Source organism: Hyperolius riggenbachi, chromosome 4, assembly GCF_040937935.1.
Source record: "Hyperolius riggenbachi isolate aHypRig1 chromosome 4, aHypRig1.pri, whole genome shotgun sequence".
Classification (NCBI taxonomy): Eukaryota; Metazoa; Chordata; class Amphibia; order Anura; family Hyperoliidae; genus Hyperolius; species Hyperolius riggenbachi.
Window position 1 is genome coordinate 348,914,510 of NC_090649.1, and position 15,387 is coordinate 348,929,896.

A 15,387-nucleotide genomic window follows, 5' to 3' on the forward strand; every position below is an offset into this window, starting at 1 on the left:
AGTCAAGTGGCTACACTAAGCCTATCTATCTCCTCTTCGTCTAGCAAAAATGGTTGGTGTGCATAGTGGGCAATGTTTTAAATGCCAGGTGCCAAATGCTAACTTTCTACACTGTGTGTGGCACTGTGTGCAAATACAGAACTATTGAAAATCGGTCATTCATTTTATCTCCTCCAAACTTAACCTTCCGTTGGTATGATCATGTAAAGCTTGCATGCTGGGTATAATGGGAGATATGGCGTGTGGAAAATACAAAAATTGCTTATTAGAATTATACTATTTTATGCTAGAAAAACACATCAAGGTGGAAACAAACATCACCTCTGACAGTAAATGACTGGATCAATATTGTAAATGGGACTCTACCACTGTATAAACTGCCCTACCAATCCAGGTCTCAATTTACTAAATTTGATAAAATATAAACATTCCGTCTGGGTAGAATCATCAGATACTGTTATTTCTCATCTGGATATTAATGCTATGATACAAGATCTTTACCTTTAATGTGTACCTCTAGAACACAGCCCCTAATGGCGTGGCATAATCCCCAGTTAAGGCCAGGTCAACATCTGCAAGGAGTTTGTATGTTCTCCCCGTGTCTGTTTGGGTTTCCTCCAGGCACTCCGGTTTCCTCCCAAAAACATACAGATAAGTTAATTGGCTTCTCTCTAAATTGGCCCTAGACTACAATACATACACTACACGATACATACATAGACATATAACTATGGTAGGGATTAGATTGTGAGCCCCTCTGAGGGACAAGACAATATATACTACTGTACAGCACTGCGTAAGATGTCGGCGCTATATAAATGCTAAATAATAATAATAATAATAATAATAATGTATTTATATTATGTACCCTTGGGATATCTATGGATGCTAATGCATTCTTTGATTTTAACCTTCATTAATATATGATATCAAATACTGCATTTACAGTTGTATCTTATACGGTTGGTGATGCCTCTGGATTGTTGGAGGATGTTTTTCTTTTTCTTTTTATTTGTTCATTGTGTTATGTTATGAAAATTCAATCAAAAAATCTCTTTTTTTTTTTTTTAAATTAAAATATTGTGTTGTGTTTTAAATTCAATGAACATACTCCACCATTCTGGTTTCCCAAGTTGGCTGTGCCCACAGTATTTTTTTTTTCCATAAGTCACTGTAGGATATATGGGGGCGTAACAATGCTTTGTGCATGGGTTAGTAAAGGCACATGAATTTACTACACACATATTCATAAATGGTTTGCTTAAAGGGAAATATATGTACATCTGTTTGAGAGCTGAAGCATAATTGACCTACTTTACACAGCAAGATAATAAATGGCTGAAAAAAAATTACAACATACCCAGAAGTATCCACTCAACTCAGTCCTGTACACTCATCTCAGCAGTGATTTCTGATAATTAAAAGAAAATGTTGTAGTAATTACACATTATGTAGTACAGACTTTTTTATTTTGATGAAGGCAGCGTCAGGTTTAAGTTGAAATTTTGTATGGGCCTACAAAGTATATACTTTGATAAGTATGAATTTGATTTGAAACAAGTAGTTCAGTGTCTGATATCGCAGTTTGATGAACACTAATAGAAACCATTCAGCATAAAAAATATACAGCAGGAAAAATTAATATCTGTAAGCAGTGGCATACCTACGCCATTTGAAACCCGCTGCTAGGTATTAAATTACAACACCCCCTGACCGACCCGTAAACCCTCCCCACCCCACCCCCGTGAGTGCAACGTGCTAAGTACCACCTAGAGCCCGGTGTGTCTTCCTGCATCACATGATTACACGCATGCAGAAAGACAAGCCAGCACTAGCAGGAGAACTGAGAGGAGGTCCAACATCGCTGGTCTCCGGCGGTGTAGCAGGTGAGTTAATGGCATGCAGCGGTTTCCTTCTGCTCGCAAGAAGGAAGCCGCTGCATTCGGTCGGCTGCAGGAGGTCTCTGGTGTTACCCCCCCCTGCCTGGGTGACAACGGAGCAGATCACTCCTGTCACCAGCCCGGTTGTCCCCCACTGTCTGTAACTGTAATTAATTAATTGGACTTCTTTGTATCATTTGATGTATGAAGCAGGTAAAGCTCAGTGGAATTTTAGATTTATACTAAATAGAATATCTAAATTTCAGAGTACTGTTCTTTAGAAAAGTGACAAACTAAACACTTTAAAAAGATTAATTTAAAGTGTACCGAAGATCACGAATAAGAAAGATTTTATACGTACCCGGAGCTGCTCCAGCCCCATGAGCACTGCTGCATTCCTCGCCGTCCTCCCAAGTGCCTCTGTTCAGCCACAATCAGCCCAGGTAACTGGCTTAGTCACATCAGTCGTGCTCTTCTGTGCATACACGGATCGCCACACATGCACAGAAGAGCTGACTGTCGTGGCCTAGCCAGATTAACGGTGGATGGTGAGGTATGCAGTGATGCTCATGGGGCTGGAGGAAGCCCCGGGTAAGCCTAAATTCTTTCTCATTCGTGATCTCAGGTTCCCTTTAAATCAAAGTATCAAAATTTAGATTATTGTCTGACTGATGATTATAGTTTGTCTGATGTAGCAATTAACCACTTGAGGACTGCAGTGATTAACCCCCCTAAAGACCAGGCACATTATTGTGAAAATGGCCACTGCAGCTTTAAGGCCAAGCACACGAGTGATTCCCCCCCTCCCCTTTTCCCCCCACCAACAGGGCTCTCTGTTGGTGGGGTCTGATCGCCCCCCGGATGTTTATTTGTTTATTTATTGTTTGTTAAATGTTTGTTTTTTTAAATAAATTTTGCGGTTTTATTTAGCTCTTTATATTCCCCCCTCCCTCCTTTTCCCTGCTGGCCAATCCCCATGATCAGCTGTCATAGGCTTCAGCCTATGACAGCCGATCACCGCCGATAGTCAGGAGGGGACAGCCGTGTCACACGGCTGTCCCCAGTACAGCGCTGCTGCTGATCGCAGCAATGTACAAGTAAATAGACGGCGATCACGCCGTCTAACAGTCTCCCGAGCGGCTATTGCCGCTGGGAGACTGAAGAGGTGGCGGAGCTCCGCCCTCTGAGCATGAGATGCGCAACCTCATGCAAATTAGAGCCCCAGGACTTGACGCCAATTGGTGTTAGGCGGTCCTGGGGCTGCTGTAGCGGCCACGCCCATTGGTGTGGGGAGGTCGGCAAGTAGTTAAAGCAGCTGAGCTGGTTTAAAAAGACAACAGCAAATCAAATTTGCCCAAAATCAGATTTCAGTGTAACTGTTCATTTGAAAGGATTTAACTGGCTGCTCATGACAGCTACTCAATTTTTGCTTCAGCTTTCTTTGTCCCTGTGTTTTCAAATTGGCCCACATTTTATTGTAGTCTGTGTTAAAAAAAAATATATAAATTTGAATGTAAATAAAAGCACACATTTCACTTGAACTGAACAGAAGAAATTTGAACTTCTGACAAGAGTACTGATCAAACATTCTTCACAAGCTGAAAAAAACATCACAATTTCAATCCCTTATAGGTCCAGGTTTTTCAGGCATCACATCCCATTATGAAAGTATTGCATTAATTAATTTCTCAGGAAAGCAGCATACTCCTTATAATAATGTCTCACAAGCAATTTGAAAAATATTTCTTGTGGAACAGATGGAATATTTAAACCAAACTGAATATCCAGTCCACACTGTAAAAAAAATTGCTTTAAAAAAAGTCCAAGGAAACAACATGTTTTTTCCACTTGGTTATAACGTTTCAAGTGAATACACTCATACCTGTCTCTTTGAAAAATAAGATTTATACGTGTATCCTCTTCCAGGGCCCAAGTGCACAGAAGCAAATCACAAAACACAGAATGTGGTTTTTGCAGTGTTACTAATTTCACAACCTACATTTCTGTCGTGTTCCTGTTTTTAAAGTCAAGATGGAATAATGACGTACATAATTCCATCAATTGTTCACCAAATATATCAGTAATAAGTTCAAAAATAATGTCCATGATTCGGGATGTATTTCCTCCTTTTAATCTCAGCTTCTGCACGTTCCTACTGTTGGAGATTGAGAGAAAATTTCCACTGTTGTGATAAAGATGGACTGCATGCTTCCACTGTTAGACCACCATTTTTTGCATTCCGACTATCTAGACAAAAGTTGCTTCCCACATGCCTCAGCTTGGCGTTATTTTCAATTTGTTCCCATTTCTAAATAAAACAAAAGTAATAAGTGAATTTCACAACTTTAGAACTATGCATTACTTTATGAAAGCATTTAATCTATCAAAAATTAAGTGGCAATACAAAGATTTTTATTGAATCATGTAGCATCTGTACATTTGGTCCTATTTTTGACATTATTGGTTGATTGGCTGGATAGTGTGCTGGTTAAGGGCACTGCCTCTGACCTAGGAGACCAGGGTTCAAATCTTGGCTGTTCCTATTCAGTAAGTCAGTTACTATTCAGTAAATATTCCTTGGGCAAGACTCCCTAACACTGCAGGGTGGCATACTGAGCACACCCTTTGTGGCTGCAGCTCTCAAGTGCTTTGAATTCGACAGGAGAAAAACGCTAAACAAGGGTATTACTGTTACTATCACTGCAGAGATTAGCTCCTGCTTTCTTTCCTACTAATATGAGATAGAGAGAGAATGATCTGCTCCAGAAAGCATTCAGCAAATGTTGGGGGTAACAGGTGCAGTGGTTGTGCCTCCAGATAGAAGGTTCAGTCGATGTATGAATAAAGAGGACAAGAATTTGGCACCAACCACAGAAGGATCCAATCAAATCACAGCTTTATTGCATCCATAACAATCCCAACATAACTTGCAAAGTGTAGTGACAATTGATGTCAGGATTGTTGGGAATGCAATAAAGCTGAGATTTAATTAGATCCTTCTGTGGTTGGAGCCAGGATTCTTGTCCTCTTTAATTCTACTTTCTCTCCTACTAATGGATATTCAGCAAAAAAGGAAGTGAACAAAATGTTTCCAAAAGGGATATAGACAACAGTTTGAACACTTCTTCTAAATAGATAAATGCAGTGGGAAAGGGTTAGAACGGATAAAGTTTGAACATTTATCTGTCAAACCTTGATGACGTTATTAGTTCTAACTTTATCAACGAAAAATACACTCGTAACAACAGTGACAAAAGATATTCATTTAATAGATAATTTTCTGTGTGGACTTGCAGGTGGTCACTAGGAGGAGAGAGGGAACATAAACATCACACTTTAATATTAAATTGAAAGAATATTAGAAGTAGTTGCATTTTTTATTGTTGATTGCTTCCATACTGTGTGTATTTCCTGTATCACCTACCCCTCTGACAACTGGTCACTAGGAGACGTGAAGATAACTATTTTCCAGGGTACTGGGATAGCAAATGTGGAGAAATTACTGTAAAACAGAACCAGTAACAAGAAGGTAAACTATGTTTTAAACAGAATCTGTACCTATTCTATTCATTATGTTCTCTTGGGCCCCTCTGTGCTGTTTCTGCCACTCCCTGCTGCAATCCTGGCTTGTAATTGCCAGTTTTAGGCAGTGTTTACAAACAAAAGACATGGCTGCTAACCAGCATGTGATAGGCTGAGAGAAGCTCAGTCCGTGACTCATACAGAGCCTGCAGGGGGCGTGGAGAGGGTGTGTATAGCTTCTGCCTATCACAAGCAGAGCAGCACATTCCTGCCTTAGTGCCTGAGCCCGACAAAGCCGTCAAAGGAAATAAGATTGGACTATATAACAGAGATAATACAGCCACTGTGCAACTAGGAAAGGCAGAAGTAAGACAGACCACATTAAAACAGGTATAGGAACTTATAGGATAGAAGAAATAAGGCTGAACATTTTGTTACAGAGTCTCTTTAAACTCTTCCCAACAATGTGTGAAGCTAAAAATGTTTGGCTGGATTTCTAACTGAACCTCTTAAAGATGGGGAGGGGACTTTAATAGATTATGGCAGGGATTTAAAAACCCCAAACAATACAAGTATTATTTTAAACAGAAATAAACATTTAAAATACACAAATAAAAATAAATGCAATTTTACTATGCAAAACAATTGAACATTGTAGATAAACATTCTACAGAAGTACAAAAGGATATTGTTTGCATTTGACATGTATTATTTATTAACATTCAAAAACGTGCTATTTTTCTATTGAAGGGATACATTTGTCAATATTCTCGAGCACTAGGGTCCACAAATTGTGCCTGCCCCAGTGTAGGTAGAAGGTGTGGCCTCAATATTATGCAGGTGCCCACCTCTGCCCAGTATAGGTAGCCAGGTATGCCCCCAGTATAAAGTAGATTCCCACCTATTATTATAAGCCCTCTCCCCAGTTTAGATAGCCAGATGTTCCACAGTATTAGGTGTCCCCCTCCTCAGTTTAGATAGTGTGGATATAATCATATGTGTTTTGTGCATCAAGCTTAGCAAGTGTTAAAGGGTTAACTCAGTATTACTGTTTAAGCAGCTGCGTGATACCTTTTAAGGCAGCCTGTCAGTGAAACTAGGGTTAAGGAACTAGGGTGATGAATGTGTTCAAAAGAGCACCAGTCTGCCGTGGATATTTTTACTCTCTACAGGAAGCGAGTGCATCTGGAGGATGAGGCCCATTCTTGTCTGTACATGAGTCTTACACAGAATGAGGAACCACCAGGGAGCCATGGTTTCAGTAAGGACATATAAGGAGAAAGCATCGAACTCTGAACTTCTACTGGTCAGATACGGACTTTCCCTGATGACACCGCCTATGACCTGACATCACCAAAGAGACACCCAGAAGACAACGGAGGACTATATAGGGGGGGTTAGCTGCGCGGGAAAGTTACTTCTCTTCTGGGTAGAGCTGTGCTTATCATAGACTCTTTGTTATCCAGGGAGAAGCCGTACGTGTGTAATAAACAACGCTTTGTTTCTGAAATCAATTCTGTTTCCTCCGGTGCTTCTAAGTAGATAAGGTTGCTTTTTACTTCAACATCTTTGGTCTTTTCGAACCGGAAGCACTGATCGTAGACGAATTGGACCTCTGGTCGAGTGCTGCTGGACGTCTAATCACAGCTGACGTCCACCCAAAGTCCTCCGGGGACCCACAAGGTAACCTGTCAACAGAGGCCACTCGACACAGACTCCATCGTCCTCAACAGTTGCTTCCAAAGAACCACAGACGGAGGAGACAGTTCAGAGACATCGCGTGCCACTCACTGAGGGTCCCGGGTCCATTGATTCCAACTGCAGAAACGTAAGTGTTACTTCCTTTTTCCTATTCACAGGAGTAGATGTGAATGTTTGAGTCGTGAGGTGATAGAAAAATCCTTAAGGTAGTCCAGAGAGAAAGGGACTGAAAATAGTTGTTGTCATCGCTCATTTGTAATTCTCAAACCCAGGCATGGGACAAGGAAGTAACAAACCCCGTCCTCTAGAGGCTACAGATGACGAGGTCATCATGCACAGGAGGGATCCTTCTTACACAAAGAAGTGTGGCCTCTGGCGGGCGCGGTTTCAATTCCCGGGTCACTTACACCCAAAGCAATGCCGGGCCCTCATAAAACGTATTAAGGATGAAGCTAAAGGTGATGTAAGGTTAGAAAAAAGGTTTGGTCTGCAGCAAGCAGAAATATGGAAGGATGAGGCAGATAAGAAAAAGAAAGACGTTTGTACATTTTACTTTGGGAAAAAGACTGATGTTGTTGAAAGTGACTATGTGACTGCACACACACGACAAAATGACCCAGAAATTAGTGACGAGGAGGAGGTGGAGGACGAGGTAGCCGATAGGCGTGACCGGTCTCTTTCCCCCGTTAGCAGGTCACCCCGGCTCAGAGCTAGATCGGTGGCCACACATAGATCTGCGTCCGCCCCTGCTAACAGGGCGACAAGAAAAAAGACTACAGTTAAACTTGAACCAAAACAGACAGAGAAGAGAAGGGGTAGATCAGGGAAGGAGAAACCTGCCATCAAGGAGGAGGAGGCGGAGGCTCACCTACAGGAGAATTATGCCCATCCTCCTCCGCCTCCCTATGTTAATGTATATCCACCCTTGCCAAAAGAGGAAGTACCTACAGCACCTTCCCCACCACTTGACCCAGTGGTGCAGTCTATGCCCATGATAGAACTCCCAAATGGCTCAGGAAGCATACAGGAGGTCTACAGACCTTGGACTGAGGATGACATGATCAGTGCTCTCAAAGGTATTCCTACCCCAAAGGAAGATATAGCAGACTGTGTAAAAGGCCTAAGGGGCTTGAGAGCTAGCTTTAAATTGACAGCATTAGAATGCGACAGAGTCCTCAGGCGAATGAATGGTACTTCCTGGAGTGAGGTGGATGAGAAATGGAAAATTTATCACCCTGCTGTAGGGACAGATCCACCTAAACTTTTTGACTGGAACAGTGAAGCGCTGAAAGACGCATTTGAAGCGGTACTAGGTCGCATGGAAACATATTACAAAGTAACCCCAGACTACAGTAAGCTTTCATCCATAACCCAAAAACCAACTGAAACTGTAGATGACTTAGTAGCAAGGGTGATGGATGCTTTTGACAAATACAGTGGCCTTACAAGGCCTGCAAACAGGGCTGATGACAGTCCATGGGAACAGCAACTTAAAGCCCAAATAGACAGATCCTTGTGAGAGGACTTGCAGTGGTTTATCCACAAGCATTTGGTAACCTGGCGTACTTGCAGGTTACAAGACTTTCTGGAATATGCTAGGCATGCAGAGAGAACTGTTAGGGACAAGAAAAAAAAGCAAAAGAAAATTAACACAGCTGCCACATATGCTCTAGACTATGACAGCAGCAGTGACAAGGACAGTAGTGACTGTGTTTATGTGAATGACACCGTGCCTCGCCCTAGGCGAAGGATCAAAGATTATGAGGGGAGACGTGACAGAGGGGAATGCTTTTCTTGTGGTGAGAAAGGTCACTTTGCTCGAAATTGCCCAAAGAGGGAGAGGAGGAGTAGACCCACTGCATGACTAGATGGTACAAACAGCAGGGAAAGTGAGACTGACATTCAGCACCAGAGGACATGTATAAACATTGATTACGCGGACACTCACAAACCTGAAATAACCCTGCTAGTGGGAGGGAAAAAGATCAGATTTCTGGTGGATACTGGTGCGTGTCGCTCTGTCTTAGGAGCTTCAACTTACATTCGCTGGGAAAAAGCAGGCACTGTTCTGACTCGGAATGCAGGGGGAGGGGTGGAGTGCGAGCCCACCACTAAGCCCATAGAGGTCAGGGACCCCTTGTCAGGCATAACAGTGTCTTGCAGTTTTGTGATTTCCCGCAAATGTCCTATAAACCTGTGTGGGAGAGATTTGATAGGTGACTTGCGACTGATAATTGAATCCGGCAGAGACTCATTACAGATTAAAAGGCTGCAGCAGCCATTCCCCTCCCCGCAGTTGGGTGAGCATGGGAAAAGCATGGGCTTCCACTGGTATGGGATCATCCTGGGAAATGAAGTACTTGACTGGATGACGAGGGACGCAGGTCCCCCCAGTAATGGCCAAGACGTGATAGAAGTACCTCATGTTACCACTCATGTCATACTTAATGGTAGTAGCGACACAGACTATGAAGCAAGCTTCCCACTGGGCATGACAGTAAAAATAGCTGTTGATGGCCTCTGGGAAGACAATAATGGGAACACACTGTATGATGTCACAATCCCAGGCTGGGCTCACAGGCCAAACAAAGGCATATTGCAGGACACCCTGTACACACTTCATGATTCAGCACCTCACATCTCCCTGTACAAACCAAAGTGGGGAAAGTGGGAGGTGGGGGGAAAGCTCCTGAAGAGATGGAAACAGGGGAGAACAACAGGGAACCATTATGAAAGGTTCTCAGAGTGTGTGGGTATCCTCACACACCTTCCCAGTTTGCCTACCAAGGCCAACTGCAGGATGAAGTTAGAATGACACATGCTGTCCAGTGTTCCGGAGAAGTTGTGGGCAATGTCTAAAACTGATGTCGGTCTGATCAAAAATTCTGAGCAAATCGTTGTTGTACCAAAGGGCCCCTACAGGCCATATAAAGCACAGTACCCCTTAAAGCCAGAAGCTATGGCAGGTATCCGTCCCATAATACAGGGCCTACTTGAAAGGGGGGTGTTAATACCATGTGACTCCTCCCCCTGTAACACGCCCATTTTCCCTGTACTCAAACCTGTAACGCAACAATACAGATTAGTACATGACTTACAAGCGGTTAATGCCGCTGTAATACCAAGGGCACCTGTGGTACCTGACCCTAACACCATACTCAATGGTATTACACCTACCTGCAAGGTTTTCAGTGCCGTGGATCTCACAAATGCATTCTATTCAGTCGAGGTCCATCCAGACAGCAGATTCTGGTTCGCTTTCACGTTCCAGGGCAAGAGGTATACGTACACCCGGATGCCTCAAGGATACTGTGAAAGCCCAGCAATCTACTCACAGGAGATTACTCGCTTGTTAGAGCCCTTCCCTGTGCCAGAGGACTGCAAACTCCTCATTTACGTAGATGATCTTTTGGTAGGGGCCCCTACTGCTCAGAAATGTGAAAAGGTTACCATACAGCTGCTCTGCTTCCTGGCAGAGCAGGGTCACAAAGCCTCAAAGGCCAAATTGCAGTTCTGTCTGCCTGAAGTCAAATACTTAGGCCAACTGATCTCAGCAGCTGGCAGAACCTTAGAGCAGACCAGAGTTCAGGCCATACAGACCATGACTAAGCCAAAAACAAAAAAAGACATGATGTCGTTTCTTGGAACACTGAACTATTGCAGGGCTTGGATAATACACTGTTCAGCCCTAGTGAAACCACTTTACAATGCCATACATCAACATCCCATGGCACTCAATGACACAATTGTATGGACTGAAGAACTTAATGAACAGTTCAAACGTTGTCAGCAAACACTTAAGGATCCCCTTGTACTCGCCTTTCCTGACTATACTAAGGCATTTCATTTGTATGTTGATTGCAGAGACAAATGCATGACAGCTGTAATGACACAAAGGTGGGGAGACAAACAAAGACCTTTGGGCTTTTACTCACGCCCACTTGATGCTGTAGCCTGTGCTTTACCATCCTGTGTTCAGGCTGTCATTGCTGCAGCTACAGCTGTTGAGATCACTGCCTCTCTTGTGCTGTACCATTCCTTAGAAGTGCTGGTTCCACATGCTGTTCATGCCCTCTTGTTGCAGGATAAAATGACACTGCTTACTCCTGCACGCCATCTCTACTGTGCTGCCACCCTGCTGGGCCAGCCTCACCTAAAGGTGCAGCGCTGTACGACTCTGAACCCAGCCACACTCTTTCCCACATCAGATAACTTGACTGATGCGGAGGACCACCATGACTGTTTGCAAGGCTCTCGCAGAGAGTTCCTGCCCAGACCAGACCTTCAGTCTGAACCCTTGACAGAGGGTGCACTAGTCTTTGTGGACGGCTCAGCCTCCAAAGATCTAGTAGGTACTAATAGAGTGGGCTATGCAGTAGTGACTCTGGATGAAGTAAGAGAGTCTGGTAAACTGCCCATTAGTTATTCAGCCCAAGCTGCCGAGCTTCATGCTCTCACCCGTGCCTGCACCCTGTACAAAGATCAGGCTGTCACTATCTATACAGACAGCCAGTATGCTTTCTCTACAGTGCATACTTTTGCTGCACAATGGCGTAACAGAGGCATGATTACCGCGGCAGGTAAACCTGTTCGCCATAAGTCCCTGTTGGAACAGCTCCTACAGAGTGTCTAGCTGCCAAAGAAACTTGCTATAGTCAAGTGCGCAGCTCACAAAAATGATGACACCCCTGTCACCAGAGGCAATAACTTTGCTGATTCTGAAGCTAAAAAAGCAGCTGTGAGCAAAGACACCCCAACACTAGCTACCTCACAGTCCTCGCTCACCTCCATTTCTATTGAAATACTAACAGAATTCCAGCAAAATGTCCCAAAAGCAGAGCTGACTTCCTGGCTCAAAGCTTCAGCCACCCTCAATGCACAAGGTCTATATGCTGTAAACAACAAGGTCTGTCTCCCCAGGGTCTTATTCAGACTGCTTGCCTTAATGACACATGGTGTTACCCATGTGTCAACAGGAGGAATGATAGCTACTGCTACTGCCCATTTCTACTGCCCGGGCATCAGCACATTTTTTCAAAAATGTGTGTCACAATGCACTATCTGTGCACAGCATAATCCAGCAAAGGGGCTAAAACCACCCATAGGCACTACACCTACACCAGCCTACCCATTCCACACAGTAGCGCTGGACTACATTGAATTGAACCCCTCGGAAGGAAAGAAATATGCCCTGGTGATACTGGACATATACTCAGGGTGGGTAGAGGTTTTCCCCACAGCCAAAGCAGATGCACTCACGGTAGCAAAAGCATTGACTAGAGAAATCATACCCAGATGGGGAATACCAGAAAAAATGATTAGTGACAATGGTAGTCATTTTGTAAATGAGATCATCAAACAGTTGACAAGCACACTGCACATTGATGTAAGGAACCACTGTGCCTACCACCCCCAATCAGCTGGGGCTGTGGAAAGAGCTAATGGCACAATTAAAAATAAGCTTAGTAAAGCAATGACAGAAACAGGAAAAAGCTGGATGTGGTGCCTGCCATTGGTGTTGTTAAGTATGAGAATTACCCCAAAAAAGGACAAATTGTCACCCTATGAAATTCTGTTTGGCAGGGTATACAGGATACCGGCATTTGACGCAGTCCAAGGCTCCCCAGAGGAGTGGGAGCTCGCAGATTACTTAAGACACACCTGCAGACAGAGGGCACGATCACCAGGGAACCCCCCAGAGGGACCAGCTGTAAGTGAGGATTTACTTGTAAACCCAGGAGAGTGGGTATGGGTCAGAATCATTAAAAGAAAACATTGGAATACCCCCAGGTGGGAGGGACCTTACCAGGTTTTGATTGCTACCCCTACAGCAGTCAGAGTGGCGGAAAGGAACTCTTGGGTTCACCTGACACATTGTAAGAGGGCACCTGTTCCAGAGAAAGGGACAGAATAGGTAGCATCCTGCGAGGGGATGTGGTGGCTCCTGGGGCTCTGGAGCGACAGGAACATTTGCTTGAGCTCTAGTCAAGATCACAGTCACAGCGGGTAAAGGAAACGTTAGAGATCTTCCTCTACTCATAGCGGGTACAAGCCCTGAGCGGGATGACTGAGGAGGTAGAACAGGGAGAGATGGTGCCCCCTACAGAGACCCTAGAGTCCTACCCAGATGCAGACCAATCAGCCACTAGAATCCTCACTCCCCAACCAGCCACTAGAATCCTCACACCTCGGAGACTGGGACTCATGGACGTAGGATTCCATAGAACCTCAGAGGGGAAAGCGTGCATAATTGTCTCAGCCCTGTCAATAATTATGATGCTTGGACTTTGGGGATGGGCGCTGCATGACCATGAACAGTCATACACCGAGGTAGTACTCTCACCCATGTCAGATAGGACCGATTGGCAGTCACCACATCTCAGGCAAAAGCACAGTTTAGTGATTGCTACAAAAACTAAGAGAGACCAGGGACAAGTGGATATTACAAAGGAAGGCACCCAGCCAGTGTTCTGGTATAATTCCTCAAGCATCCAGGTAGCAACATACACCTTTGACTATTGCAATATAGTGTCCTGCCCACCAGTCCCCTGGCAATGCACCATGTTTACTCGTGGACATATTTATATGTGTGTGACAGATGACTACTGGGGATCAGAGTGTGGGAATTGGGGAGCAGCAGCCTGGAACACTGGAGATGACTGGGGTTACAAACCTGACACAGCAATGACTCGAAAGGACAAAAATGGTAAAACTCTCCGCGACAGAATGACCCTGATAAAGACAGGGACCTGTACTAATTATGGGCAAACAGGAAGCACAATGCGCTTAACCTTAAATATAGAAAACCCAAGCCCTGGGGATGCAGGAACGTATGTCATGGGGCTCCATATGTCAGGAGCCTCAGCAGGACGCAGGGGCAAGTTCCAGCTGAAAGACATGTACCAAAATAAGAATTACCAGGCGAGTAAGCCAACTCAGAACCCCTTAGCTCCAAAAACAGACTCCTTTTCCTTTTCTAAAATGATAGCAACAGCAGACCCAACGTATGAGGATGTCTTGGCCACAGAAAGGGGGTACTCAGACACTAACATGTGGTTGGAGTGGATGAGATATACAGCTAATCAACACAATATGTCTGACTGTTATGTGTGCGGGGGTGCCAGACCTCACCTGGGAACTGTCCCCCTCCATCTCCCACAGGAGGGAGAGGAATGTTTTTTAAGCCTGTACACTAACTCAAGTACAAATGACCCGGCTTGTGAGCATTGGAAGGCAAAATACCCTATCCTATCCGCCTCCAATAGCAGACTGACTTCCCCTGTCAGTGTCTACAAAGGCAATTACACCTGCTATAACTCAGGTGATGAGAAGGGAGTTGATGTAGGAGTGTTCCCACCTGGCTACTGTGGCACTTTTAGCACTATAAACGGCACTGAGCTACAGAACCAAACCCAAGCCATAGGGGATATTTATTGGTTGTGTGGGGACCTAAACCTGAGACCAAAATTACCCAGCAGATGGAAGGGGCAATGTGCACTCGCTAAAGTCCTAATGCCTCTGCACATCTTTAAGGAAGGTGATGCAGCAGAGGAAGTGCACAACATGGGTAGAGTCAAAAGAGAACTTAAAGGCAGCCTAGACCCCCATGTATACCGTGATGCTATAGGCGTACCAAGAGGAGTACCTGATGAATTTAAAGCCAGAGATCAGGTCGCTGCTGGGTTTGAATCACTGATCCCTATGATCACAATTAACAAAAATGTTGACTGGATTAACTACATCTACTATAACCAACAGAGGTTTGTTAACTATACCAGAGACGCCCTCCAAGGTTTGGCAAATGAACTGGGTCCCAACTCCCGAATGACCTTCCAAAACAGAATGACCTTAGACATGATGCTGGCCGAAAAGGGAGGGGTGTGCAAATTCATGGGTTTTGGGGATACCTGCTGCACCTATATACCCAGTAACACAGGCCCAAATGGGAAGGTCACTGTTGCTCTGCAAAAGTTAGAAGACTTGTCAATAGAGCTAAAGCAGAATTCAGGGATCAATAACCCAATCTCTGACTGGTTCCAAAAAATGTTCGGATCATGGGCCTCCCTTTTTCAGAACTTTGGGGTCACACTACTTGCTATACTTTTTATATTTTGTTTACTAGCGTGCTGTGTATTTCCCCTGGCAAAGAAATACTTGATGAGTTTCATTGAGACAAAGACTAAGATCACAATGTATAATGATACAGAACTGTTATATGACAATGCTGCAATACCAGTCATAGACTTTTCCAGCATTTGATGTTTTCACAGCAAAGCTATTGAAG

At 44.2% G+C, this 15,387-nt stretch overlaps 1 protein-coding gene across 1 annotated transcript in view; it reads right to left on the bottom strand.

The window, feature by feature from the left end:
• Positions 1-1,447: 1,447 nt before the first annotated feature.
• Positions 1,448-15,387, bottom strand: part of GALNT2 (polypeptide N-acetylgalactosaminyltransferase 2) — a 1,163,038-nt gene continuing 1,149,098 nt past the window's right edge. The window contains exon 16 of the mRNA XM_068231909.1: positions 1,448-4,188. Within this exon, the coding sequence (XP_068088010.1) occupies positions 4,033-4,188 (156 nt within the window). The 3' untranslated portion in view covers positions 1,448-4,032. The remainder of the gene's footprint in view (positions 4,189-15,387) is intronic.